The 27020-nt window shown below is 45.5% G+C and overlaps 1 protein-coding gene across 1 annotated transcript in view; it reads right to left on the bottom strand.

The window, feature by feature from the left end:
* Nucleotides 1-27020, bottom strand: part of LOC141127819 (uncharacterized) — a 28645-nt gene that overhangs the window by 915 nt on the left and 710 nt on the right. The window contains exons 2-4 of the mRNA XM_073614627.1: nt 26222-26449; nt 16387-16614; nt 2173-2436 (exon numbers count right to left, since the gene is read on the bottom strand). Coding sequence (XP_073470728.1) covers nt 2173-2436; nt 16387-16614; nt 26222-26449 — 720 coding nt within the window. The remainder of the gene's footprint in view (nt 1-2172; nt 2437-16386; nt 16615-26221; nt 26450-27020) is intronic.

The raw sequence follows: 27020 nt of genomic DNA, 5'->3' as shown, positions 1-27020 counted from the left end.
GAGCGGCCGCATATTTGCATGCAATAGCGCCAGCAGTGCTGTGCTGAAAGTGCGTACCGCATGCGCTCCCGTTACAGTAACTGGCGGTCACGGAAAATTCCCAATGGCTCCTTGCAAACAGGACTCTTTCGATCATGTGGCCGCCGTGATAGCCAATCACAGTGGTCACATGGCCAAAAGCCCCGCCCCGCCTACTAGAATAGGAAACTCCTTAAAGGGCCGGTGGTAGCTGGCACCAAGGGGTTAAACCTTATAAGCCATAGCAGGGTCCCACATACAGCACGGTGGGTTATGTTTTAGTGGATTTGCTGATATCATGGGATGTTCTTTCCTTTAGTTTTCTATGTAAGGTGTTTTTGACTATATGGCTGGGTTAATTGTATAGAATTCTTTTTAGATAAGTGAAATGTTTTTGTTCTAGGTTCTCAGTGGCAGTCTGTCCAGCTGTGTTTTCATATTACTTTTGGATTACACAATTTTGTAGATACCGGAGACTCCAGAGTGAAAAGCATAATTGGCGGCCGCTTTATTTTCGGTTATGCAAGGTTAAGATGACTAGAATCACCAGCCATGAAAACACGGGAGGCGGGGATAGTTAAAAAAAAAAAAACATTCTCACCATGAGAGGGTGCCTTGTCAGCAGGGACAACCCTAGCAAAGCACCTTGTCAACATGTTAATGAGGACAACAGTTTCTTTCCTGGCTTAGTGGTTGTGGGGGTCTGCAGTAGGGATGGGCTATCTGTTCGAGTCAAACATTGGCTTTTCGTCCGTATGCCGTACAGCGAACAATTTGGGGTGTTCGCGGCAAATTGGAAAAGCCACGGAACACCCTTTAAAAGTCTATGGGAGAAATCTAAAGTGCTAATTTTAAAGGCTTATATGCAAGTTATTGTCATAAAAAGTGTCTGGGGACCCGGGTCCTGCCCCAGGGTACATGGATCAATGCAAAAAAAGTTTTAAAAAGGCCATTTTTTCGGGAGCAGTGATTTTAATAATGCTTAAAGTGAAACAATAAAAGTGAAATATTCCTTTAAATTTTGTACCAGGGGGGTGTCTATAGTATGCCTGTAAAGTAGCGCATGTTTCCCATGTTTATAACAGTCTGAGAGCAAAATGACATTTCTAAAGGAAAAGAAAGTCATTTAAAAGTGCTAGCGCTAGTTCCAGCTATTAGTGAATTGACGGTCCCACAATACACATAAAAGTCATTGAAAGTCATTGAAAAATTTAAAAAAATGCGTGGGGGTCCCCCAAAATTCCATTACCAGGCCCTTCAGGTCTGGTATAGATATTAAGGGGAACTCCACGCCAAAATTTAAAAAGCCTGGTGGGATCTGTGTGTCCCCTTTGTTAAAGGGGGCTTCCATATTCCGATAAGCCCCCCCGCCCGCATACGCCCACAACCACCGGGCAAGGGTTGTGGGGATGAAGCCCTTGTCCCCATGTTGAGGGCATGTGGCCTGGTATGGTTCAGGAGGGGGGCTCTCTCTCATCCCCCCTTTTTTTCCTGCGGCCTGCCAGGTTGCGTGCTTGGATAAGGGTCTGGTGTAGGTTTTTGGGGGAACCCCACAACATTTTTTTTTTAATTTTGGCATGGAGTTCCCCTTAAAATCCATACCAGACCTGGAGGGCCTGGTAATGGAATTTTGGGGATCCCTACGCATTTTTTTTTTTTTCAATGACTTTCAATGATTTTTTTGAACTTTTGATTTTTCATGTTCGTGTCCCATAGACTTTAACGGTGTTCGCGTGTTCGAACAAATTTTTTGCCTGTTCGCATGTTCTGAATGTGAACCGAACAGGGGGGTGTTTGGCCCATCCCTAGTCTGCAGGCAGGAGGCTTATTCACATTTAGAAGCCCCCAATAAAATTGAGGGGGCACCCAGATACCACTCTCCTTCTTTGTGAATAAGTAAGGAGTATGTGATACCCTACTCAATAACAAACACATTGTAGAGTGTACTGACCGCTCTGGTGGATAGCAGCTGACATATACAAAGGGGCGTGTCTTCAGGGTGATATCATTTACCATGTATGGATATGACCATATTTGGTCAATGACATCATGGGATCTCAGTTATTCCTGGGATCTGACAGATTTCTAATCTATAATGGGTTAAACAAGAGTTAATAGATGGGACTCAGCAGGGAAAGGACACACGTCACTCACCTGGACAAGCGTCATGTGTCTGATTGGTAGATCTCTCACTGATGTCATTCATGGAAGAACAGCTGATATTCCAGGAATCGGGTGGTGACACAGGAGGCACAGTGACACGGACTGTCCGCTCTGAGCTGGTGACATTATATACCTCCAATTCTGCAATCACATTTAGGTAGATGGAGGGGTCAGTCCCCTTCTCCACCCAGCAGGAGATCTCAGCGCTGCCATTCTGGAGACACCTCACATCCAGGACTGGATCTGATACCGGAACTAAGAGACGCAGAGATGGGGAGATCTGTAACATGGCACTATAATGAAATATGATTTCCCCAATACCCCATCCACCCCAATCTATTACAGTTATAAAAAGTCACAGAAATCCTGAAATATCTTTGCTGCATAAACTTTAATTGCAATATCCTAAAGGGGCCAATTGTGTGATCTGGATTCCTAGGCTTTGGTTGATCTCTACAGGAGATGACCACCAGCCAATACAAATCTACTCCTTCCGGGGGGCATGGCCAGCCATGGAGCAAGATGGCTGCTTAACCACCCAGCTCTGCTCAGCCCCGGGACAAACAGCGGCTCCCAGCACTTACCAGCAGCAGCTCCTTCTCCCTGATACACCGGAGGGGAGCTCTCATCCTCAGCAACTGGATGGTATGTCCAAGAAGAAATACCTCAGCCTCCACAAGCTGCGCCGCCTCACCGACTATTTCCCACAGCTGGTCATGCAATCATCCAAAGATAGCGCTGGCGCGGCGCCTCATGATTCCTCACAAGACACAGGCGCCATGCAGGGACCTGCAGACAATTCAGAGCCCAAGGAAAGTCTCACATCAGAGACTGCCTCTCCCCAGCAATCACCTTCAGATAGAGGTAAACGGGCTGCACTGTCCCCAGCACTTTCCCCTGCTAAGGAATTTCTTCTTAAAAAACAGCACTGGGATGTCCAGACATGCACAAACCCTGAGGAAAGTCACTCAGACTCCCTAGCAGCCCTCCCTGCCAGTGACCAGCCAGCATCTGAGCACAAACTAAAGCTCATTCTGCTCTCTCTGCAAAGAAACTTTCGTAATGAACTGCGCTCCTCTATTTCTACCTTAAACAAAATAAATGATTGGGTAGAGGAACACACGACCGACCTGGAAAAAGTGGTGACAGAACATACCTCAGTTTATAACGAAAAGGCGGACGCCTATGACCATCACACTGAAGAAATCCAATTCCTCCAAGTGAAAGTGGCTGATTTAGAGGATCGCTCCAGGAGGAATAATATCAAAATTAGGGGCATACCAGAAATCGTTAAAGACTTTTTCAAATTGCTTAAACTTCATTCAGACGTCTCACGTGTAGCCTGGTCGGACAGTCATACACCCTTGCAACTAATACAATTCCATGATCAGACTTCTCCACATCGTAGAGGTATTTCCTACATGTAAAAAATTACTCACTGATGCTTCCCGAGACCTAAAGATACTGTCAATGGAACGCTGGGAACAACTATTGCAATGCGCCTACACTCCCCATTAATTGTATCAATCCCTCCAAGCACCATTAAAATCTTCCTGCTGCCTACTTCAGTCTAGAAAATATTTCATAACTGGTATCTTACAGTCTAAACTAATGCACATCTATCCCTCTACAACCAATACATGCTGGAGAAACTGTGGGCACTATGGATCTCCCCTACACATATGGTGGGACTGCCCCACAGTAACTACATATTGGTCTACAGTAACTAAACTTCTTTTGTCTATCATATCGACCCCTTTTTCCCCTCTGACCACAAATGGTTCTTTTGGGTCTGGATATTGATACTTGGCCCCAGAGATCCTACACACTAATTTCCCATGTATTCATATCTGTCCATCTAGCTATTGCTAGAAACTGAAAATCCCCACACCCTCCTTCCATCTCGCAAGTCATCTCGATCCTTAACAACAACTGCCTGATGTGTGTATATATATATATATATATATATATATATATATATATATATATATATATATATATATATATATGTGTGTGTGTGTGTGTGCCAAGGCCCACTTACAACTCCCAAAATTCGACAAACAATGGGGACTTTGGCTCAAACACCCTAAGTGCCTAAACCTCATGTGACCTACTCTTACCTCATGGCCTTAGCACCCTATCTGCATCCAATCTGAACTCCCTCACTTGGCATACTGCTTTTACCTTAATTCTATATTAGCCTCAGAACATCTCTTCATATTATTATCACAGTTCATTAATTGTTGATCTCTTCACTATATAGTCCGAATTTCTTCTTTGTATATTGTACCGATACAAAATATTTACAAAATCTACTCCTTCCTTTCAAGCTAGACATGGAGTCACATGACCACACTATGGGGGATTGCACACAGTGATATCTGTAAGAATTCAGGGTTTATGTTGACTTTCATATGTTTTTTGGTAATGTTAATTTTGTTGTTCTTCCTCCTCCCTATATATCTATTCTCCTCCATCTTATTCAAGGGACCTTGTGACAGACCTAGCCGGGACAGGGGCACACACAGACTCTGGGCATCCTGGATATGCCATATTACAAATAGTGACTGATTCATACTGTTGGGACACATACTGTTAGTTACTAATGTCATCAACTCCAGCCACCTGTATGTTGTCTTCTATAATGTAAATGAGTCTAGTGTGGCTTCTCTTTCAGCCATTGTTGTCTGGGCTAATTAACCCAGCAATTGTATGAAGGAGTTCTGTGTTGAGATGTATGATAATGTGTATTGTATAGTCGATGAGCTAGGAGAAGTCTGTCCTAAAGGTCATGTCTCTGAGTCACCTAGGCTGTCTAAAGGATTAGATAATTAGCTCATGTTAATTAGGTTTCTGGTGAGAGGTTGTATTTTCATCCTGCTGTATATATTTGTGTGAGATCTCAAAATAAAGTTCATTCCTGTTTGACCCTCAACACAGAGCCTCATCTCGTACTTGGGGGGAGAATTATTCGTATGGGTTTCTTGTTCGGCTGGTTGGAGTGTTCGGTAGTAGGGATGAGCTTCGAGTTCGAGTCGAACTCATGTTCGACTCGAACGTTGGCTGTTCGCAAGTTCACCGAACAGCGAACAATTTGGGGTGTTCGCGGCAAATTCGAATGCCGCGGAACACCCTTTAAAAGTCTATGGGAGAAATCAAAAGTGCTAATTTTAAAGGCTAATATGCAAGTTATTGTCATAAAAAGTGTTTGGGGACCTGGGTCCTGCCCCAGGGGACATGGATCAATGCAAAAAAAAGTTTTAAAAACGGCCGTTTTTTCAGGAGCAGTGATTTTAATAATGCTTAAAGTCAATCAATAAAAGTGTAATATCCCTTTAAATTTCGTACCTGGGGGGTGTCTATAGTGTGCCTGTAAAGGGGCACAAGTTTCCTGTGTTTAGAACAGTCTGACAGCAAAATGACATTTTGAAGGAAAAAACTCATTTAAAACTACCCGCGGCTATTGCATTGCCGACAATACACTTAGAAGTTCATTGATAAAAACGGCATGGGAATTCCCCAAAGGGGAACCCCGAACCAAAATTAAAAAAAAAAAATGACGTGGGAGTCCCCCTAAATTCCATACCAGGCCCTTCAGGTCTGGTATGGATATTAAGGGGAACCCCGGCCAAAATTAAAAAAAAAAAAATGACGTGGGGTTCCCCCTAAATTCCATACCAGACCCTTCAGGTCTGGTATGGATTTTAAGGGGAACCCCGCGCCAAAAAAAAAAAAAAAAACGGCGTGGGGTCCCCCCAAAAATCCATACCAGACCCTTATTCGAGCACGCAACCTGGCAGGCCGCAGGAAAAGAGGGGGGGACGAGAGTGCGGCCCCCCCTCCCTCCTGAACCGTACCAGGCCACATGCCCTCAACATTGGGAGGGTGCTTTGGGGTAGCCCCCCAAAACACCTTGTCCCCATGTTGATGAGGACAAGGGCCTCATCCCCACAACCCTGGCCGGTGGTTGTGGGGGTCTGCGGGCGGGGGGCTTATCGGAATCTGGAAGCCCCCTTTAACAAGGTGACCCCCAGATCCCGGCCCCCCCCTGTGTGAAATGGTAAGGGGGTACATAAGTACCCCTACCATTTCACGAAAAAAGTGTCAAAAATGTTAAAAATGACAAGAGACAGTTTTTGACAATTCCTTTATTTAAATGCTTCTTCTTTCTTCTATCTTCCTTCATCTTCTGGTTCTTCTGGCTCTTCTGGTTCTTCCTCCGGCGTTCTCGTCCAGCATCTCCTCCGCGGCGTCTTCTATCTTCTTCTCCTCGGGCCGCTCCGCACCCATGGCATGGGGGGGAGGCTCCCGCTCTTCTCTTCTTCTTTTCTTCTCTTCTTCTCTTCTTCATTTTCTTCTCCGGGCCGCTCCGCAATCCATGCTGGCATGGAGGGAGGCTCCCGCTGTGTGACGGCGCTCCTCGTCTGACAGTTCTTAAATAACGGGGGGCGGGGCCACCCGGTGACCCCGCCCCCCTCTGACGCACGGTGACTTGACGGGACTTCCCTGTGGCATTCCCCGTGACGTCACAGGGAAGTCCCGTCAAGTCACCGTGCGTCAGAGGGGGGCGGGGTCACCGGGTGGCCCCGCCCCCCCCCGTTATTTAAGAACTGTCAGACGTGGAGCGCCGTCACACAGCGGGAGCCTCCCTCCATGCCAGCATGGATTGCGGAGCGGCCCGGAGAAGAAAATGAAGAAGAGAAGAAGAGAAGAAAAGAAGAAGAGAAGAGCGGGAGCCTCCCCCCATGCCATGGGTGCGGAGCGGCCCGAGGAGAAGAAGATAGAAGACGCCGCGGAGGAGATGCTGGACGAGAACGCCGGAGGAAGAACCAGAAGAGCCAGAAGAACCAGAAGATGAAGGAAGATAGAAGAAAGAAGAAGCATTTAAATAAAGGAATTGTCAAAAACTGTCTCTTGTCATTTTTAACATTTTTGACACTTTTTTTGTGAAATGGTAGGACCATTTCACACAGGGGGGGCCGGGATCTGGGGGTCACCTTGTTAAAGGGGGCTTCCAGATTCCGATAAGCCCCCCGCCCGCAGACCCCCACAACCACCGGCCAGGGTTGTGGGGATGAGGCCCTTGTCCTCATCAACATGGGGACAAGGCGTTTTGGGGGGCTACCCCAAAGCACCCTCCCAATGTTGAGGGCATGTGGCCTGGTACGGTTCAGGAGGGAGGGGGGGCTGCACTTTCGTCCCCCCCTCTTTTCCTGCGGCCTGCCAGGTTGCGTGCTCGGATAAGGGTCTGGTATGGATTTTTGGGGGGACCCCACGCCGTTTTTTTTTTTTTTTTGGCGCGGGGTTCCCCTTAAAATCCATACCAGACCTGAAGGGTCTGGTATGGAATTTAGGGGGAACCCCACGTCATTTTTTTTTTAAATTTTGGCCGGGGTTCCCCTTAATATCCATACCAGACCTGAAGGGCCTGGTATGGAATTTAGGAGGACTCCCACGTCATATTTTTTTTTTAATTTTGGTTCGGGGTTCCCCTTTGGGGAATTCCCATGCCGTTTTTATCAATGAACTTCTATGTGTATTGTCGGCAATGCAATAGCCGCGGGTAGTTTTAAATGAGTTTTTTCCTTCAAAATGTCATTTTGCTGTCAGACTGTTCTAAACACAGGAAACATGCGCCCCTTTACAGGCATACTATAGACACCCCCCAGGTACGAAATTTAAAGGGATATTACACTTTTATTGTTTGACTTTAAGCATTATTAAAATCACTGCTCCTGAAAAAATGGCCGTATTTAAAACTTTTTTTTGCATTGATCCATGTCCCCTGGGGCAGGACCCGGGTCCCCAAACACTTTTTATGACAATAACTTGCATATAAGCCTTTAAAATTAGCACTTTTGATTATTCATGTTCGTGTCCCATAGACTTTAACGGTGTTCGCATGTTCGAACGAACTTTTTTCCTGTTCGCATGTTCTGGTGCGAACCGAACAGGGGGGTGTTCGGCTCATCCCTATTCGGTAGCTGCCTTTGTGTTCGGGAATGGAATTTCCTAAACGACTTTAACCCCTTTCATACACGGGGTGTCGTTACAGACCTCATAAGGTGAGTAGAGTCGAACCCGATCTTCGCCAATCTGTCTAATTGTCAGCTCTAGTACCTCAGATAAAAAGCCTGAAACTATGGGGGGGGGAGGCCGGAAGCTGACCGAGATGGCTGCTAGCTGAATTCTGCTAGCTAATTTCAGGGTGACAGCGATGAGAAAACCTCTCAGCATCTTCAACAAACATCCCACTCAGATCCCAGAGGCACCAAGGTGTATGTCTAAGCAGAGGAAAGAACGCTCCCCTCCATGGAAACTAAAGGAGTTCTTCCTGACACCCGGCAGACAGGATTTCCAAGATGGCGTCAGTTGCCACGTGTCCACAACATGAGGCCCAGCCTCAGCTCACTCAAAGGCAAACACTGTGGAGGGAAATACTCTTATCCCTCACATGCTGGGCAGCAGCTCCTCAGCATCCACACCCTCCTCAAGCCCTGCAAAGTCCAAGCTGCGACTGTTACAGGACACAGACCAGGGGGCTGAGGTAAGCCCTGCTATACAGCCAACTCCTATGAACCCTGCTCTGTCTAACTCAATCGCTGCATATCTCAAATCAACCAGTTTTAGACACAACACTGAGAGATATGCTACTGTGACTACAATCCTCAATTCACTCTGACATAACCAGAATTATGCAGCACTTTACAACTGAAATATCTTATCTTATCTAATATCTAATCTACAGGACTACTTTGATTTGAATGTATCTTCAGTTGACAACCCGTCCACCTTATGGACAGCCCATAAGGCTTACATTCGTGGTCACAAGCTAAGCACCAAAGGACACAGTTGCTGGCCGAACTATTAGACACCATTAACACAGACTGGAACAGCTAAACAAACTTAGCCCCACTTCAGCTACTAGTGATAAAATCTTTCAGGCCAGTATTGACCTTAGACCTTTTTAAATGCTAAACATGGCAAACTTTTATTGAAAACATGCTCTAATGCCGCGTACACACAAGTGAATGTCCAACAGAAAAAGTCAGACGGAAGCTTTTCATCGTCTATTACGATCGTGTGTATGCCTAATCTGACTTTTTTTTTTTCGAAAAATTCTGACGGACCTAGAAATGGAACATGTTCTAAATATTTCCGATGGAACCAATTCCTATCGGGCCAAATACTATAAACTATTTGATAAAACCCTAATCCCGCACATGTGTCAGATGTTCAATGCTGCTGTGTTCTCAGGTGACTTTCCGAGTGAAATGCTTTCTGCAAATATTGTAAATCTGCCTAAACCAGGGAAAGAGGCGGTTTCCCCTCCCAACTTCCATCCCATCTCTTTATTAAATACTGACCTTAAATTATATGCAAGACTTGTAGCTCAGAGATTAGCCCCTATTATGCCCCATCTCATACATCCAGATCAGGTTGGATTTACTCTAGGGAGGCAAGCACCTGACGCCACACGCAAAATAACAAACCTATTACAATATACAGAGACTAAAAATGTACTGACTATATTTGTAACATCAGATGCCGAAAAGGACAGGATCCACTGGAGATGCCTGAAACATACTCTAATGAAATTTGGCTTCCAAGATAATATTTTAGCAGCCATTCTGGCCCTTCATTCCCACACCTCCACTCACGTTTTCTCAGATGGAGTATTCTCAGATTTGTTTGCCATTACCAATGGCACGAGGCAAGAATGTCCCCTTTCACCATTAATTTTAACTTTAATGATGGAACCCTTAGCTCAAAACATTTGCGCTACCAATTCAATCACGGGAATGAAGATCAAAGACCAAGAATTTAAAATTACCTTGTTTGCAGATGACATAATACCGGCTTCTTCCCTGGTAAAAGTATGTGACATCTTAAATGCTTTCAACTCATGTTCATTTTACAAAGTAAATGATTCTAAATCAAATATTCTAAGCATAAAGGTATCTGAATCTACTAGGTCTCTCCTTAAATCTAAACTTCCTTTCCAGTGGGTGTCCTCTACCATGCCCTATCTAAGCATCTGTTTAACCTCCCCCTCCTCCAACCTTTATACCAGAAACTATATTCCTTTCCTACAAACTTGCAAAAAAGATCTACAAAAATGAAGTAAACATTATCTCAGAACAGCAGCTTTTAAAATGATCACTCTTCCGAAGCTGCTATACCTATAGCGATCCCCAAATCCTTCTTTAATACCCTAAAATGTACTCTAAGTTCCTTTGTCTGGCTAAAGCGGAAACCACGTTGTCCGTATGCGACCATCATAAAACATATGACAGCAGGAGGCATGGGCTTTCTGGATACAAAAGATTACTATGTAGCAGTGATATTGGACCCAATCAGACACTGGTTTATGCCCACATTCAACAAACAATGGCAATTTATTAAGCAAGTTTTCATACCGGAAGGTTACCTAAGCATTCTTCTCTTAGCCCAGTCAATCCCCATAAAGATTTGAAAAATTGATCACACTACGATCTCAGCGGCATGAAAGTTTTTCTTCTGGCACACACCACCAATGGAAGGAGATCAAAGCGTACCTACCCCTTTAGAAATCTTTAAGAGATATTTCAAAGAGAATGAATTTAAACACTGGTCAGAAATTAGAAGTCGCCCGTTAACCTCTTTAATACACAATAGCCAACTTCTATCTTTCTCAACTATTCAAACTAGACACCATGTACTTCCACAAGGTGCACATACGTACAGACAACTAGCCTCCTACTTACAAAAAAACCCACTCCGACTGTTCAACTACCTAATAAAGCGTGTCCATTTGGACATCCAACTTCCCTAAATTGAAAGGGATCTCCCTTATATATAATCTATTGCATGATAAAAAGACCTTCGTTAAATGTGCACTTAAGAGATGGGAAAGAGATTTATCAACTCTTTTTTCTGATCGCCAGTGGCGAAATGCCCCCATATTCTCTGGGAATGCCCCCACATTTACCCATTCTGGAAAAAAGTATTTTCCTCTTGGTTAGGAATCTCTGGAATTCTAACCAAGCCCTCCCATTCATTGGCCATTCTTACCATGGGAATAGAATCCTACCCACAAGAACTCAGAACCATGGAAATGCATATATTATTTGCAGCCAGACGGCTCATATCGCAAAAATGGAGAAGCACATTAATCCCTAATATCTTAGATGTTAATCTCCAACTAAAGCTAATTAAAGACTATTAACTTTTTGCTGCCCTGCAGAATAGTACCTATGCAAAATTCATACAGGCCTGGAAGCCTTGGCCACTCATACAGACAGTGAATAAGTCAGTCCCTCGTGGTCAAAGCAATAGCTAAAATTCTTGTTCTACTCTTTTGATCCTGGGATATTATATGTTTATATTACGCTCAAACTATTTTACTAGACTGTAAAGCATTGTGTTAATCAATTGACACATTATCTATGCCACAGCAATGTGTTCCCATTATTGTACTTAAGAAATGAGGAAAAATTATTTGAAGAAAAAAAAGCCTGAAACTATATATAGAGGGAAAGACGGAACACATTAAAGCCTTCCCTTACTTTTCTGTTAGTAGCAATCCTCCCCCATCCTTCATCCCCCACCTTCACAGCCATAGTCATCCGGTGTGGTGGGGATTAATACATCTAATGCCTCGTACACATGAGCGGACTTTCCAGCAGACTTGGTCCGACGGTCTTTCCGCCGGACTTTCCGGCGGACTACCTGAACGGACGGACTTGCCTACACACGACCGGACTTTCCGGCAGGCTAGGTCCGCCCGTCTTTCTGACGGACTTTCGCCGGAGTTACGGCGGACTTTCAGAATGAACAGACTTGCCCACACACGGACAAGTCCGTTCATTTTGAACGTGACTCGGGTACGACGGGACTAGAAAAGGAAGTGAATCTCGCCGCTTTTATCGGCGAGATTGACACCTTGCGAGCCCCGTCGTGGGGCATACCAGGCCCTTAAGTCTGGTATGGATTTTAAAGGGAACCCCCTACGCCGAAAAAACGTGTGTGGTCCCCCCTAGAATCCATACCAGACCCCGATCCGAGCACGCAGCCCGGCCGGTCAGGAAAGGGGGTGGGGAGGAGTGAGCATCCCCCCTCCTGAACCGTACCAGGCCGCATGCCCTCAACATGGGGGGGTGGGTGCTTTGGGGGAGGGGCGCCCTGCGGGGCCCCCCCACCAAAAAAGCACCAAAACACTCTGTAATCAAATATGATTATAACAGAAAGAAGAGAAGAAGCCCAGAAGCCCAGAAGTCAGGGCCTCCGCTGGCAAAAGAACGGCATGAAGATAGCGGAGGAGCCGGCAGAAGAACTGGAACACCGGGAGAAGAGGCCAGAGAGAGCGGAGAAGAACCAACCGGACGCCGGGAGAAGAGGAACTGGAGGGACCCCCGAAGTCGGAAGAAGACCCCCGAATCCGGAAGAAGACCCCCCGGAGCTGTCTAATAAATTACTTCAAAAACTTGTATAGTGCATTTTGATTATTGATACTTTTTCCCTAGGTAAATGGGTACCCCATACTCATTCACATAGGGTGGGGGGCCGGGATCTGGGGGCCCTCTTAATAAAGGGGGCTCCCGGATTCCGATAAGCCCCCCGCCCGCAGACCCCAACAACCAACGGCCAGGGTTGTCGGGAAGAGGCCCTTGTCCTCAACATGGGGACAAGGTGCTTTGTGGTGGGGGGGCCCCGCAGGGCACCCCCTCCCCCAAAACACCCACCCCCCATGTTGAGGGCATGTGGCCTGGTATGGTTCAGGAGGGGGGCGCTTGCTCGTCCCCACCCCCTTTCCTGACTGGCCGGGCTGAGTGCTCGGATCGGGGTCTGGTATTGATTCTAGGGGGGCCCCACGCTGTTTTTTCGGCGTAGGGGGTCCCCTTTAAAATCCATACCAGACTTAAGGGCCTGGTATGCCCCGAGCTCGACGCAATAGGAAAATGTGTTTTTCCAATTGCAGCGAGCGCGACATGCAATACCCTGCCCTTGCATCGTATCTGGTCCGTCGGACCAGCATACACACGAGCGAGACGAACGGGCTTTCCGTCAGGAAACATGCTTTAAATCTAGGTATGGCGGACTTTTGGGAAAACACGATCGGATTATGTGGCGGACTCTGGTCCGCCGCACCAAGTATGCCGGAAAGTCCGCTCGTGTGTATGCGGCATAAGGGGCTGTCACAGTCCCTCATCAAGAAAGCCCCGGATATTCCTGTCATTTCCTGCCAGATCCACCAGTCATAGACATTGTACTGCAACTTCTATGAATGACATGGAATCTAAGAATGGAGGAAGGGTGGATGATTGATAGCTCTGCCCCCTCCATTCAGAGATTCTGTTTCATCTATAGAAGCTGTAGTACGGCTTTTATGATTGGTGGATCTGTCAGGAAAGGGTGGGCATAGTCATGGTCTCTTCATGAGAGCCTGTGACTGCCCTTAGCTTGGCATGTGTTGGGGGTTTGTAATAATTGGGTTCAAGTCACTTTCTTGAATGAAAAATGGAATCTCTCACCACATCACAGGAGAGAGGGAGAGGGCACTTTTTTTTTTGCTGCAGCAAACTCAGCCGGAAGTCCCCCCCTTCCCCCGCAGCCGGGCCATTCACAAAGCACAGCACTCTTCACACAGTAGGGAACCGGCTGTGAAGAATCGGCTCGGGTGAGGACACCGCTGGATTCGTGTTAAGGTAAGTGGCCTAATAGTACTTATAGCTGATGACTTTTAATTTTTTCTTAAGGAGCCCGGAGTTTCGCTATAAGTAAAGTTCAGATGCTGAAATCAATTAGAGTTGAATGTTAAAAAAAAAAACAATAATGGCCATTTTCTAGGCTAATAATTAAAGGATTATCAAAGAAATGTCCATGGGGGGCTGGGAACTGTCCCGGGGGACATGTACCACATTAAAGAAATGTGCATTAAACTTGCCTACTTAGTACTTTTACCCCCTTCCCGCCCAGGCCAATTTACTGTCACACTTTGAATGACAATTGCACGGTCATGCAGCACTGTACCCATATGGGATTTTTTGTCATGTTTTTCACAAAAATAGAGCTTTCTTTGGTGGTATTTAATCACTGTTGGGTTATTTATAATTTTTTTTTTTTTGCTAAACAAAAAAAAATACCAAATATTTAGCAAAAAAAAACGAATAAAAAGAAAAAGGTGGGACTTTATATGAAGCACACAGGTGGATAAAAAGTCAAGTTTATTGAATAAAAGTAATATATAAAATGATAATAATCAGGGGCTATATATTGTCAAAATCTAATACATGTATATACACAAACATAGTCACATGATTGTCACATGATCACAGACAGTGTATATATATATGATAACACATAATTCACAATGAGGAGTAGATACAATTCTAATACAACCCATGATAGATTGAAGCACAGAATATTTATTCAATACTTTTATTCAATAAGCTTGACTTTTTATCCACCTGCGTGCTTCATATAAAGTCCCACCTTTTCTTTTTATTCATATAGATAGGGACGGAGGCCGATGTCCCTACCAGGCTATTGTCTCATGTAAAGTCCCAAACCGTTTTTCTTTTTCTTGGTGTGATCCCAGGAGGATGCCATATGACGCATTCTCAGAACTGGCTGACCATGCTGAAGCTGTCATTTTAGTATAGCGCAGTCAGCAAATAGTTAAAATGCAATTTTCCTATAAATAACATGCCTGGGGGGTGTCCTGACCTTGCCTGTGAAGTGGTGCATGTATAATTTTTTTTATTTTTTTTACCTGTAAGGTAAAGGCATAATGTGCTAGTATGCATCCCATACTAGCACATTATGAAATGCTTACCTTAGAATGAAGCCCCCCAGCAGCACACTGTTACCGCTCAGAGGGCTGACATCTTCCCCCGGTCTTCATCCCGGGTTTGCGGCCTCCTGCTACATGAGTGGCCAGGGGAGTGATAACAGCATATCCTGCACATGTGCTCGGGAGCTGCAGTTTGCATCCCCCTCTATATGAATGAGAACCTCTGGGTATTTTTTCAAAAAAAAAAGAAAAATAGTAAATAAAGACACTTTTGACATGTCGTTTATTTAAAAAAAACAGTAAGCTCAAAAAAAAAAACACAATGTAAATCCTTCATGAATAATGCCCTCCAGAAATGCAGATCCACAATGTTGCCCGCTGACTCACTGAAAGTAGAAACCCCCCGACAGATGACACAATCCTCCTCTGACAACTGCTCACCACAAATGACAGCTCCCTGTCCCCACCATAGAACTTGCTAGGAGAGTATAGTATACTTGTAGTTTGTTTGTCTATACCTTGATCAATATTGGTTTTGGCAATGCTGTAAAACTATATCTTCATAATAAATTCTCCTCTGCTGGTGTCTTCCTTATTACCCATTGGAGAGATTTCCCCTCATTTCCTATCATGGTGACCACACAGGAAGTGAATGAAAATCCTCCCAATATGGAGCAAGACAGCAATAAAAAACTGCCAGAAGGTCTAACTCTTCTTATCTCTGTTATAATATTTTATAAAAAGTCTTAGCTGGAATTGGGCTTCATCTACAAATGTCCTGGTAGTTTTTTGGGGGGAAAAATAGAACGTCTCACAATTATAAATTGTGAGATTATGAAGCAGTTCATTCTGGTGTCCTCCTCACATTATGTACTTGTATGACGTCTTCTACTGAATGTTGGGTCTCTGTTCTAGTTTTTTATCTCTGTCCCTCTGCATAAAAACTGTATTTTATATTAGGACTTGTTCTGTGGTGTGGTCAGTGGTGAAGGGTTGGTGGCCAGTGTCCAGGGCTCCCTCCTAGGTAGGGGTGACACAAGTCCAAAACCACCCAAGATATCCTGCCTGAAAGATATCAAAGCTGACAGTAAATCATAGGTGTTGGAGACATTGCCCACCCCGCAACTGCATGTATGCAATGGGCATGCTGTGGGGCGGGGGGATACCTCCACTGCCCATTATTGGCTGTCAGCTTGGACACCTTCTCTGTGCCCTCTAAGAATTCTTCACTCAGGGAAACCAACCCTGTGGCCCCATCCATGATACACCTCTGGGTGGGATCTATATGGGAAGGGAAAAGGCTCTGATGGAAGCTGATCATTCTGTTATGTTATGTATTTCCTGGATTGTAATCTTTGTGTCTGGAATATTTTATCTCTCAGTAAAATCTTTAGTAGTAAATTCAGCCTGGAGACATTTCTCTCACTCACCTGCACAGGAGATGTTGATGGATCTACTTAGATTATTGATCTGATTGGTGACATCACAGCGGAGGGTTCCGGAGACCGGAGGAGGAAGAGTTACCCGGCTGTGTGAGGAGACGGATCTTCCATCCAAACTCCAGGAATAACGCGGATCTGATCCTTTCACCGAACATTTGGTCACTGCGCTCCCATCCGGGAGACAGGAGGAGGTCACAGTGATGTCAGAGAGGGGGACTGGAGGAGGAGAAATCACATTATGGGAAGATTAGAAGAGCAGAAAAAACGAAAAGCAGAAATGAATGAAGTATACATAGCTCCCAACTGTCCCTGATTTGGAACAATGTCCCTCTGTCCCCCTCATTTGTCCCTCATTTTGGTCTGATCTATATAATTGTATATAAAATTTATTATTTTAAAAAGTGTTTCGCAGAGCTAAACCTTTCATCCAAATTCTAAATTGCTGCATTTGTAAATATCAAAAGCCAATATAAAGGAATGGTAGTGGTAAAAAAAGCACTTGTGGGTTTAACTAATATTTTTGTAGAATTCTCCTTTAAGGGGGTGTGGCAGGGGGTGTGTCCTATGGCCACATACTTTTGCTAATAGGTGTCTCTCATTCCCATCTCAAAAAGTTTATGTCTCCTCCACCATGTCTCCTCCACCATGTCTCCTCCAATATTGTTCCTCAACTGTGTCTCCTCCACTATGTCCTTTCATGTCAGATGTCAGGAACATGTTACCAGCCATCAGGCTAAGACCTGCTGTTATTTGCTGACAGAGAACATCCATAGGCAAGGCCCTCCTTTCAGGCTCCATTTGGCTGAATGGTACTATCATGTACCTGTATGCAGACCCTGAGATGATGAGGAAGGTCTCTTGTACAGTTCCCATCTGAGAACCCCTGGATGTTGAGACAGGGTCTGCAGGGGTGAAGGAAAGGCACAAGTGTCAAGGTGTAGACACTGAGCAGGAACTTGGGAGCGCTGATATCTGAGGAATCAGACGTATAGCTGATAATGCACTGTGGAGATGCCAAGTTCAATTGAAGGTGGAGCCAGGTGAAAAGCCTGGTTTGGTAACAGCCGTGTAGAAAGACAGCAGGATGTGAGAAGAATCAAAGTCAGGAAGAGGCAGAAGTTGGCAACAATACTGAACAAAAACATAGTCAGTCTCAGTACCGGGATTTGGGCTGTCAGTGTAAGACTAGGAAAATCTCACCTGAGACAGCCCTGGCCTGGGAAGCGATGGTGATTGGCCAGCTAATCACTGTTCACCTTTAAAACACCTGTGTCAAAATACCACCAGTGCTTGTGGTAGCATACCTACCTTTGTGTATTGTGCTTGACCCAGCTGACATCTTCTCTGATGTACTTGTGTATGACCCGGCTTGGACACGGTAGAGGAAACAAGATGGAGGTGACATTATGATGGAGAACTGATAAAGGAACATGGTGAATAAGACACGGTGGACACATTTCTGGAACATGGTGGAAGGAGACATGATGGAGGAGACACAGTGGAGGAGACATGGCGGTAAAGGATATGTGGTGGAGGGGACATAATGCAGGAGGCATGATGGAGGAGACACATTGGACATGGTGGGGGAGACACAGTGGAGGGAACATAGTGGAGGAGAAGCAGTGTAGGGGGCACAGTGAAGGAGACAAGGTGGAGGAGACACTGTAGAAGAGACATGATTGAGGGAACATTGTAGAGAAGACATGGTAGAGTAAACATGGTAGAGGAGACATAATGGAGAAGACACGATGGAGGAACATGGTTGAAGAGACATGAAGGAGCAGACACAGTGGAGAAGATGTGGTAGAGGAGATATGTTGGAGGGGACCTGGTTGAGGTGATAAGATGGAGGGGACATGGTGGAGGAGACCTGATGGAGGAAACACAGTGGAGAGGACATTGTGGAGGAGATATGGTAAGGGAAACAGGGGTGGAGGGGACATGAAAAAAGGGGACATGGTGGGGGAGGCATGGCGGAGATGATTTATTAAGGGAGTAGAGCATATTCACTCCTCAACTCACCCCCTCTATCTCCTCACGAATCTCAAACTTGCTGAATGACATATTGGTATGGATGTCACACCACTTCCTCAAACTTAATCTTTCTAAAACTGAGCTTGTTACATTTCCTCCCTCGCGGTCCTCCTCCTGTGACTTCACCATTAATATCAACAACACAACCATTGGTCCCTTCACACATGCCAGGGTCCTGGGTGTAATCCTTGACTCTGACCTCTCCTTCAGCCCCCATATCCAATCACTGGCTAAATCCTGCCGCCTTAACCTCCGCAACATCTCCAAAATTCGACCCTTCCTGACTAATGACACCACAAAGCAACTTATTCACTCCTTGATTATTTCCCGCCTCGACTACTGCAACTCTCTCCTTAATAGCCGACCCTTACACAGGCTCCTCCCCCCTTCAGTCTATTATGAATGCTGCTGCTAGACTAATACACCTCACTAATCGATCCATGACTGCTGCTCCTCTCTGCCAATCCCTTCACTGGCTAACCATAACATACAAGGCCATTCACAACATCGCCCCATCTACATCACCAAACATCTGCAGATATCGCCCAAATCATCCCCTCCGCTCCTCTCAGGACCTCCTGCTCTCTAGCTCCCTTGTTACCTCCTCCCATGTTCGCCTTCAGGACTTCTCCAGAGCCTCTCCCATCCTCTGGAATTCCCTGCCCCAGTATGTCCGATCAGCCCCTACCCTGTCCACCTTTAGGAGATCCCTGAAAACTAATTTATTCAGGGAAGCCTATCCCACACCCACATAACTGTCCCTGAGCCACCCCCATCAAATCAGTCTTTGCAGCTATTACTTTTTGTACCACCACCCCCTCCCTTTAGAATGTAAGCTCTACGGGCCGGGCCCTCCTGTACCTTTTGTATTGAACTGTACTGTAATTGTGTTGTCCCCCTTATACATTGTAAAGCGCTGCGTAAACTGTTGGCGCTATATAAATCTTGAATAATAATAATAATATTTACTCTACAAGGTAAATTTTAAGTTAGCTTAGTGAATAAAGTAAAGATAAGTTAAAATGTATTTTGCAAAGATTATCCAATCATGTGCAAGGAAAAAAGAAAAAAAAAGACAGGATATTTCCTTACACCCATTCACTAAGATAAGTGGAAGTAACTGTACAAAGTGAAGATGCTCAACTTCTTTAGTAAATCCACCTAATGAGACACTTTATTGAATATGATGAACCCAAAGGATTGATATATCGATAGAGATCTCTACTGATTTATTTCAGACAATTAAATACAATTTCCTTTATGAATGGAGATGGTGAATTAGATGATTATTTAAAAAATGTACTTTCTCTACAGATAACTTGATGACCTGAAACTTAAAGAAAACATCATTTCAATGAAGAGTGGAGACGGGGGGAGGGGGGTTAGTCCTATTTCCCAGATTGGAGACAAAGGAGCTTTTTATTGATATAAATCTCATTTACTGGATTGCAGACAAATATATATTGTCAGGACTTTTATTCAGGGGGAACGCAGTTCTGGGAACCTCCAGCACTGAATGTGTGTAATGGAAGGGATGCTGGGGGGTGCTGGAGGGTCTATTGTTGCTGTCTGCTGGGGGGATCTATTGTTTTGGGTGGGTCTGTTATAGCTGGGAAGTTTATTGTGGCTAATGGGGGATCTATTGTTGCTGTGGGGTTTTATGTTGCTGGGAGGGAGAGGTGTATTGTTGCTGGCTGCTAGGAGATCAAATGTTGCTGGTGGAGGTCTATTGTTACGGAGGGGGTATTTTGTTGTGGGGGGGTCTGTTGCTGGGAGGGATCTACTGTTCAGGGAGAGGTAAATATTTTCACCAAAATCTCTGGAATTCTAACCAAGCCCTCCCATTCATTGGCCATTCTTACCATGGGAATAGAATCCTACCCACAAGAACTCAGAACCATAGAAATGCATATATTATTTGCGGCCAGACGGCTCATATCGCGAAAATGGAGAAGCACATTTATCCCTAATATCTCAGATGTTAATCTCCAACTAAAGCTAATTAAAGACTATGAACTTTTTGCTGCCCTGCAGAATAATACCTGTGCAAAATTCATACAGGCCTGGAAGCCTTGGCTACTCATACAGACAGTGAATAAGTCAGTCCCTCGTGGTCAAAGCAATAGCTAAAATTTTTGTTCTACTCTTTTGATCCTGGGATATTATATGTTTATATTACACTCAAACTATTTTACTAGACTGTAAAGCACTGTGTTAATCAATTGACATGTTATCTATGCTACAGCAATGTGTTCCCGTTATTGTACTTGAGAAATGAGGAAAAATTATTTGAAGAAAAAAAAGCCTGAAACTATATATAGAGAGAAAGACAGAACACATTAAAGCCTTCCCTTACTTTTCTGTTAGTAGCAATCCTCCCCCATCCTTCATCCCCCACCTTCACAGCCATAGTCATCCGGTGTGGTGGGGATTAATACATCTAATGCCTCGTACACACGAGCGGACTTTCCAGCAGACTTGGTCCGACGGTCTTTCCGCCGGACTTTCCGGCGGACTACCTGAACGGACGGACTTGCCTACACACGACCGGACTTTCCGGCAGGCTAGGTCCGCCCGTCTTTCTGACGGACTTTCGCCGGAGTTACGGCGGACTTTCAGAATGAACAGACTTGCCCACACACGGACAAGTCCGTTCATTTTGAACGTGACTCGGGTACGACGGGACTAGAAAAGCAAGTGAATCTCGACGCTTTTATCGGCGAGATTGACACCTTGCGAGCCCCGTCGTGGGGCATACCAGGCCCTTAAGTCTGGTATGGATTTTAAAGGGAACCCCCTACATCGAAAAAACAGCATGTGGTCCCCACAGAATCCATACCAGACCCCGATCCGAGCACGCAGCCCGGCCGGTCAGGAAAGGGGGTGGGGACGAGCGAGCGCCCCCCCCTCCTGAACCGTACCAGGCCGCATGCCCTCAACATGGGGGCGTGGGTGCTTTGGGGGAGGGGGCGCCCTGCGGGGCCCCCCCACCACAAAGCACCTTGTCACCATGTTGATGAGGACAGGGGCCTCTTCCCGACAACCCTGGCCGTTGGTTGTCAGGGTCTGCGGGCGGGGGGCTTATCGGAATCTGGGACACCCCTTTAATAAGAGGGCCCCCAGATCCCGGCCCCCCACCCTATGTGAATGAGTATGGAGTACATGGTACCCCTACCCATTCACCTAGGGAAAAAGTGACAATAATAAAAACACACTACACAGGTTTTTGAAGTAATTTATTAGACAGCTCCGGGGGGGTCTTCTTCCGGCTTTGGGGGTCTTCATCCGACTTCTGGGGTCCCTCCGGTTCCTCTTCTCCCGGCGTCCGGTTGGTTCTTCTCCACTCTCTCTGGCCTCTTCTCCCAGTGTTCCAGTTCTTCTGCCGGCTCCTCCGCTATCTTCATGCCGCTCTTTTGTAAGCGGAGGCCCGGACTTCAGGGCTTCTTGGCTTCTTCTCTTCTTCCCATGTTGACACAACGCTCTCTCCGGCTGGAATGCTCTCTGAGAGCTCCGATGTGACTTATATAGGCGGAGACCCCGCCCTTTATACCGTCACAGTCCCTGGGCATACTGGGACTGTGACATTTTAGGGGGCATGGTCACTGGGTGATGTTGACCACGCCCCCCTAAAACGTCACAGTCCCAGCATGCCCCGGGACTGTGACAGCATAAGGGGGCGGGGTCTCCGCCTATATAAGTCACATCGGAGCTCTCAGAGAGCATTCCAGCCGGAGAGACCGTCATGTCAACATGGGAAGAAGAGAAGAAAAGAAGAAGCCCAGAAGCTCAGAAGTCCGGGCCTCCGCAGGCAAAAGAGCGGCATGAAGATAGCGGAGGAGCCGGCAGAAGAACTGGAACACCGGGAGAAGAGGCCAGAGAGAGCGGAGAAGAACCAACCGGACGCTGGGAGAAGAGGAACCGGAGGGACCCCCAAAGTCGGAAGAAGACCCCCGAAGCCGGAAGAAGACACCCCCGGAGCTGTCTAATAAATTACTTCAAAAACTTGTGTAGTGTGTTTTGATTATTGACACTTTTTCCCTAGGTAAATGAGTAGGGGTACCATGTACCCCATACTCATCCACATAGGGTGGGGGCCGGGATCTGGGGGCCCTCTTATTAAAGGGGGCTCCCAGATTCCGATAAGCCCCCCACCCGCAGACCCTGACAACCAACGGCCAGGGTTGTCGGGAAGAGGCCCTTGTCCTCATCAACATGGGGACAAGGTGCTTTGTGGTGGGGGGGCCCCGCAGGGCGCCCCCTCCCCCAAAGCACCCACCCCCCATGTTGAGGGCATGCGGCCTGGTATGGTTCAGGAGGGGGTCGCTCGCTCGTCCCCACACCCTTTCCTGACCGGCCGGGCTGCGTGCTCAGATCGGGGTCTGGTATGGATTCTAGGGGGGGACCCATGCCGTTTTTTCGGCGTAGGGGGTCCCCTTTAAAATCCATACCTGACTTAAGGGCCTGGTATGCCCCGCGCTCCTATTGCAGCGAGCGCGACATGCAATACCCTGCCCTTGCATCGTATCTGGTCCGTTGGACCAGCATACAGACGACCGAGACGAACGGGCTTTCCGTCAGGAAACATGCTTCAAATCTAGGTACCGCGGACTTTTGGGAAAAAAAAGTCCGCCGGAGCCTACACACGATCGGATTGTGCGGCGGACTCTGGTCCGCCGGACCAAGTATGCCGGAAAGTCCACTCGTGTGTACGTGGCATAAGGGGCTGTCACAGTCCCTCATCAAGAAAGCCCCGGATATTCCTGTCATTTCCTGCCAGATCCACCAGTCATAGACATTGTACTGCAACTTCAATGAATGACATGGAATCTAAGAATGGAGGAAGGGTGGATGATTGATAGCTCTGCCCCCTCCATTCAGAGATTCTGTTTCATTTATAGAAGCTGTAGTGCGGCTTTTATGATTGGTGGATCTGTCAGGAAAGGGTGGTCATAGTCATGGTCTCTTCATGAGAGCCTGTGACTGCCCTTAGCTTGGCATGTGTTGGGGGTTTGTAATAATTGGGTTCAAGTCACTTTCTTGAATGAAAAATGTAATCTCTCACCACATCACAGGAGAGAGAAAGAGGGCACTTTTTTTTGCTGCAGCAAACTCAGCCGGAAGTCCCTCCCCCTTCCCCCGCAGCCGGGCCATTCACAAAGCACAGCACTCTTCACACATGCACAGTAGGGAACCGGCTGTGAAGAATCGGCTCGGGTGAGGACACCGCTGGATTCCAGGACAGGTAAGTGGCCTAATAGTAAAAGTCAGCAGCTACAGTACTTGTAGCTGCTGACTTTTAATTTTTTCTTAAGGAGCCCGGAGCTCCACTTTAAGTAAAGTTCAGATGCTGAAATCAATTAGAGTTGAATGTTAAAAATAAAAACAATAATGGCCATTTTCTAGGCTAATAATTAAAGGATTATCAAAGAAATGTCCATGGGGGGGGCTGGGAACTGTCCCAGGGGACATGTACCAAATAAAAGAAATGTGCATTAAACTTGCCTACTTAGTACTTTTACCCCCTTCCTGAACAAGGCCAATTTACTGTCACACTTTGAATGACAATTGCGCGGTCATGCAGCACTGTACCCATATGGGATTTTTTGTCATGTTTTTCACAAAAATAGAGCTTTCTTTGGTGGTATTTAATCACTGTTGGGTTATTTATTTTTTTATTTTTTTTTGCTAAACAAACGAAAAAAGACCAAATATTTTGCAAAAAAAAACGAATAAAAAGGAAAATGTGGGACTTTAAATGAAGCTCACAGGTGGATAAAAAGTCAAGTTTATTGAATAAAAGTAATATATAAAATGATAATAATCAGGGGCTGTATATTGTCAAAATCTAATACATGTATATATACAAACATAGTCACATGATTGTCACATGATCACAGACAGTGTATATATATATATGATAACACATGATTCACAATGAGGAGTAGATACAATTCTAATACAACCCATGATAGATTGAAACACGGCATATTTATTCAATACTTTTATTCAATAAGCTTGACTTTTTATCCACCTGCGTGCTTCATATAAAGTCCCACCTTTTCTTTTTATTCATATAGATAGGGATGGAGGCCGATGTCCCTACCAGGCTATTGTCCCATGTAAAGTCCCAAATGTTTCTTCTTTTTCTTGGTGCGATCCCGGGAGGACACCATATGATACCCTCTCAGAACTGGCTGACCATGCTGAAGCTGTCATTTTACTATAGCGCAGTCAGCAAATAGTTAAAATGCACATTTCCTATAAATAACATGCCTGGGGGGTGTCCTAACTTTGCCTGTGAAGTGGTGCATGTATAATTTTTTTATTTTTTTTTACCTGCAAGGTAAAGGCATAATGTGCTAGTATGCATCCCATACTAGCACATTATGAAATGCTTACCTTAGAATGAAGCCCCCCAGCACCTCGCTGTTATTGCTTAGAGGGCTGACATCTTCCCCCAGTCTTCTTCCCGGGTTTGCGGCCTCCTGCTACATGAGTGGCCAGGGGAGTGATAACGGCATATCCTGCACATGTGCTCGGGAGCCGCGGTTTACGCCCCCCTCTATATGAATGAGAACCTCTGGGTGTTTTTTCAAAAAAATATGAAAAATAGTAAATAAAGACACTTTTGACATGTCGTTTATTTAAAAAAAAAGATCACTAAGCTCAAAAAAAAAATCCCACAATGTAAATCCTTCATTAATAATGCCCTCCAGAAATGCAGATCCACAATGTTGCCCGCTGACTCTCTGAAAGCAGAAACCCCCCGTCAGATGACACAATCCGCCTCTGACAACTGCTCACCACAAATGACAGCTCCCTGTCCCCACCAAGGAGCTTGCTAGGACAGTATAGTATACTTGTAGTTTGTTTGTCTATACTTTGATCAATATTGGTTTTGCCAATGCTGTAAAAATATATCTTCATAATAAATTCTCCTCTGCTGGTGTCTTCCTTATTACCCATTGGGGAGATTTCCCCTCATTTCCTATCATGGTGATCACACAGGAAGTGAATGGAAATCTTCCCAATATGAAGCAAGGCAGCAATAAAAAACTGCCAGAAGGTCTAACTCTTCTTATCTCTGTTATAATATTTTATAAAAAGTCTTAGCTGGAATTGGGCTTCATCTACAAATGTCCAGGTAGATTTTTTGGGGGGGAAAATAGAACATCTCACAATTATAAAGAGATTATGAAGCAGCTCATTCTGGTGTCCTCCTCACATTATGTACTTGTATGACGTCTTCTACTGAATGTTGGGTCTCTGTTCTAGTTTTTTATCTCTGTCCCTCTGCATAAAAACTGTATTTTATATTAGGACTTGTTCTGTGGTGTGGTCAGTGGTGAAGGGTTGGTGGCCAGTGTCCAGGGTTCCCTCCTAGGTAGGGGTGACACAAGTCCAAAACCACCCAAGATATCCTGCCTGAAAGATATCAAAGCTGACAGCAAATCATAGGTGTTGGAGACATTGCCCACCCCGCAACTGCATGTATGCAATGGGCATGCTGGGGGGCGGGGGATACCTCCACTGCCCATTATTGGCTGTCAGCTTGGACACCTTCTCTGTGCCCTCTAAGAATTCTTCACTCAGGGAAACCAACCCTGTGGCCCCATCCATGATACACCTCTGGGTGGGATCTATATGGGAAGGGAAAAGGCTCTGATGGAAGCTGATCATTCTGTTATGTTATGTATTTCCTGGATTGTAATCTTTGTGTCTGGAATATTTTATCTCTCAGTAAAATCTTTAGTAGTAAATTCAGCCTGGAGACATTTCTCTCACTCACCTGCACAGGAGATGTTGATGGATCTACTTAGATTATTGATCTGATTGATGACATCACAGCGGAGGGTTCCGGAGACCGGAGGAGGAAGAGTTACCCGGCTGTGTGAGGAGATGGATCTTCCATCCAAACTCCAGGAATAACGCGGATCTGATCCTTTCACCGAACATTTGGTCACTGCGCTCCCATCCGGGAGACAGGAGGAGGTCACAGTGATGTCAGAGAGGGGGACTGGAGGAGGAGAAATCACATTATGGGAAGATTAGAAGAGCAGAAAAAACGAAAAGCAGAAATGAATGAAGTATACATAGCTCCCAACTGTCCCTGATTTGGAACAATGTCCCTCTGTCCCCCTCATTTGTCCCTCATTTTGGTCTGATCTATATAATTGTATATAAAATTTATTATTTTAAAAAGTGTTTCGCAGAGCTAAACCTTTCATCCAAATTCTAAATTGCTGCATTTGTAAATATCAAAAGCCAATATAAAGGAATAGTAGTGGTAAAAAAAGCACTTGTGGGTTTAACTAATATTTTTGTAGAATTCTCCTTTAAGGGGGTGTGGCAGGGCGTGTGTCCTATGGCCACATACTTTTGCTAATAGGTGTCTCTCATTCCCATCTCAAAAAGTTTATGTCTCCTCCACCATGTCTCCTCCACCATGTCTCCTCCACCATGTCTCCTCCAATATTGTTCCTCAACTGTGTCTCCTCCACTATGTCCTTTCATGTCAGATGTCAGGAACATGTTACCAGCCATCAGGCTAAGACCTGCTGTTATTTGCTGACAGAGAACATCCATAG

The sequence above is a fragment of the Aquarana catesbeiana genome, linkage group LG02 (assembly GCF_042186555.1).
Source record: "Aquarana catesbeiana isolate 2022-GZ linkage group LG02, ASM4218655v1, whole genome shotgun sequence".
Classification (NCBI taxonomy): Eukaryota; Metazoa; Chordata; class Amphibia; order Anura; family Ranidae; genus Aquarana; species Aquarana catesbeiana.
The sequence above is the reverse complement of the archived record's forward strand: the minus strand, read 5'-3'. Positions and strand labels throughout refer to the sequence as shown.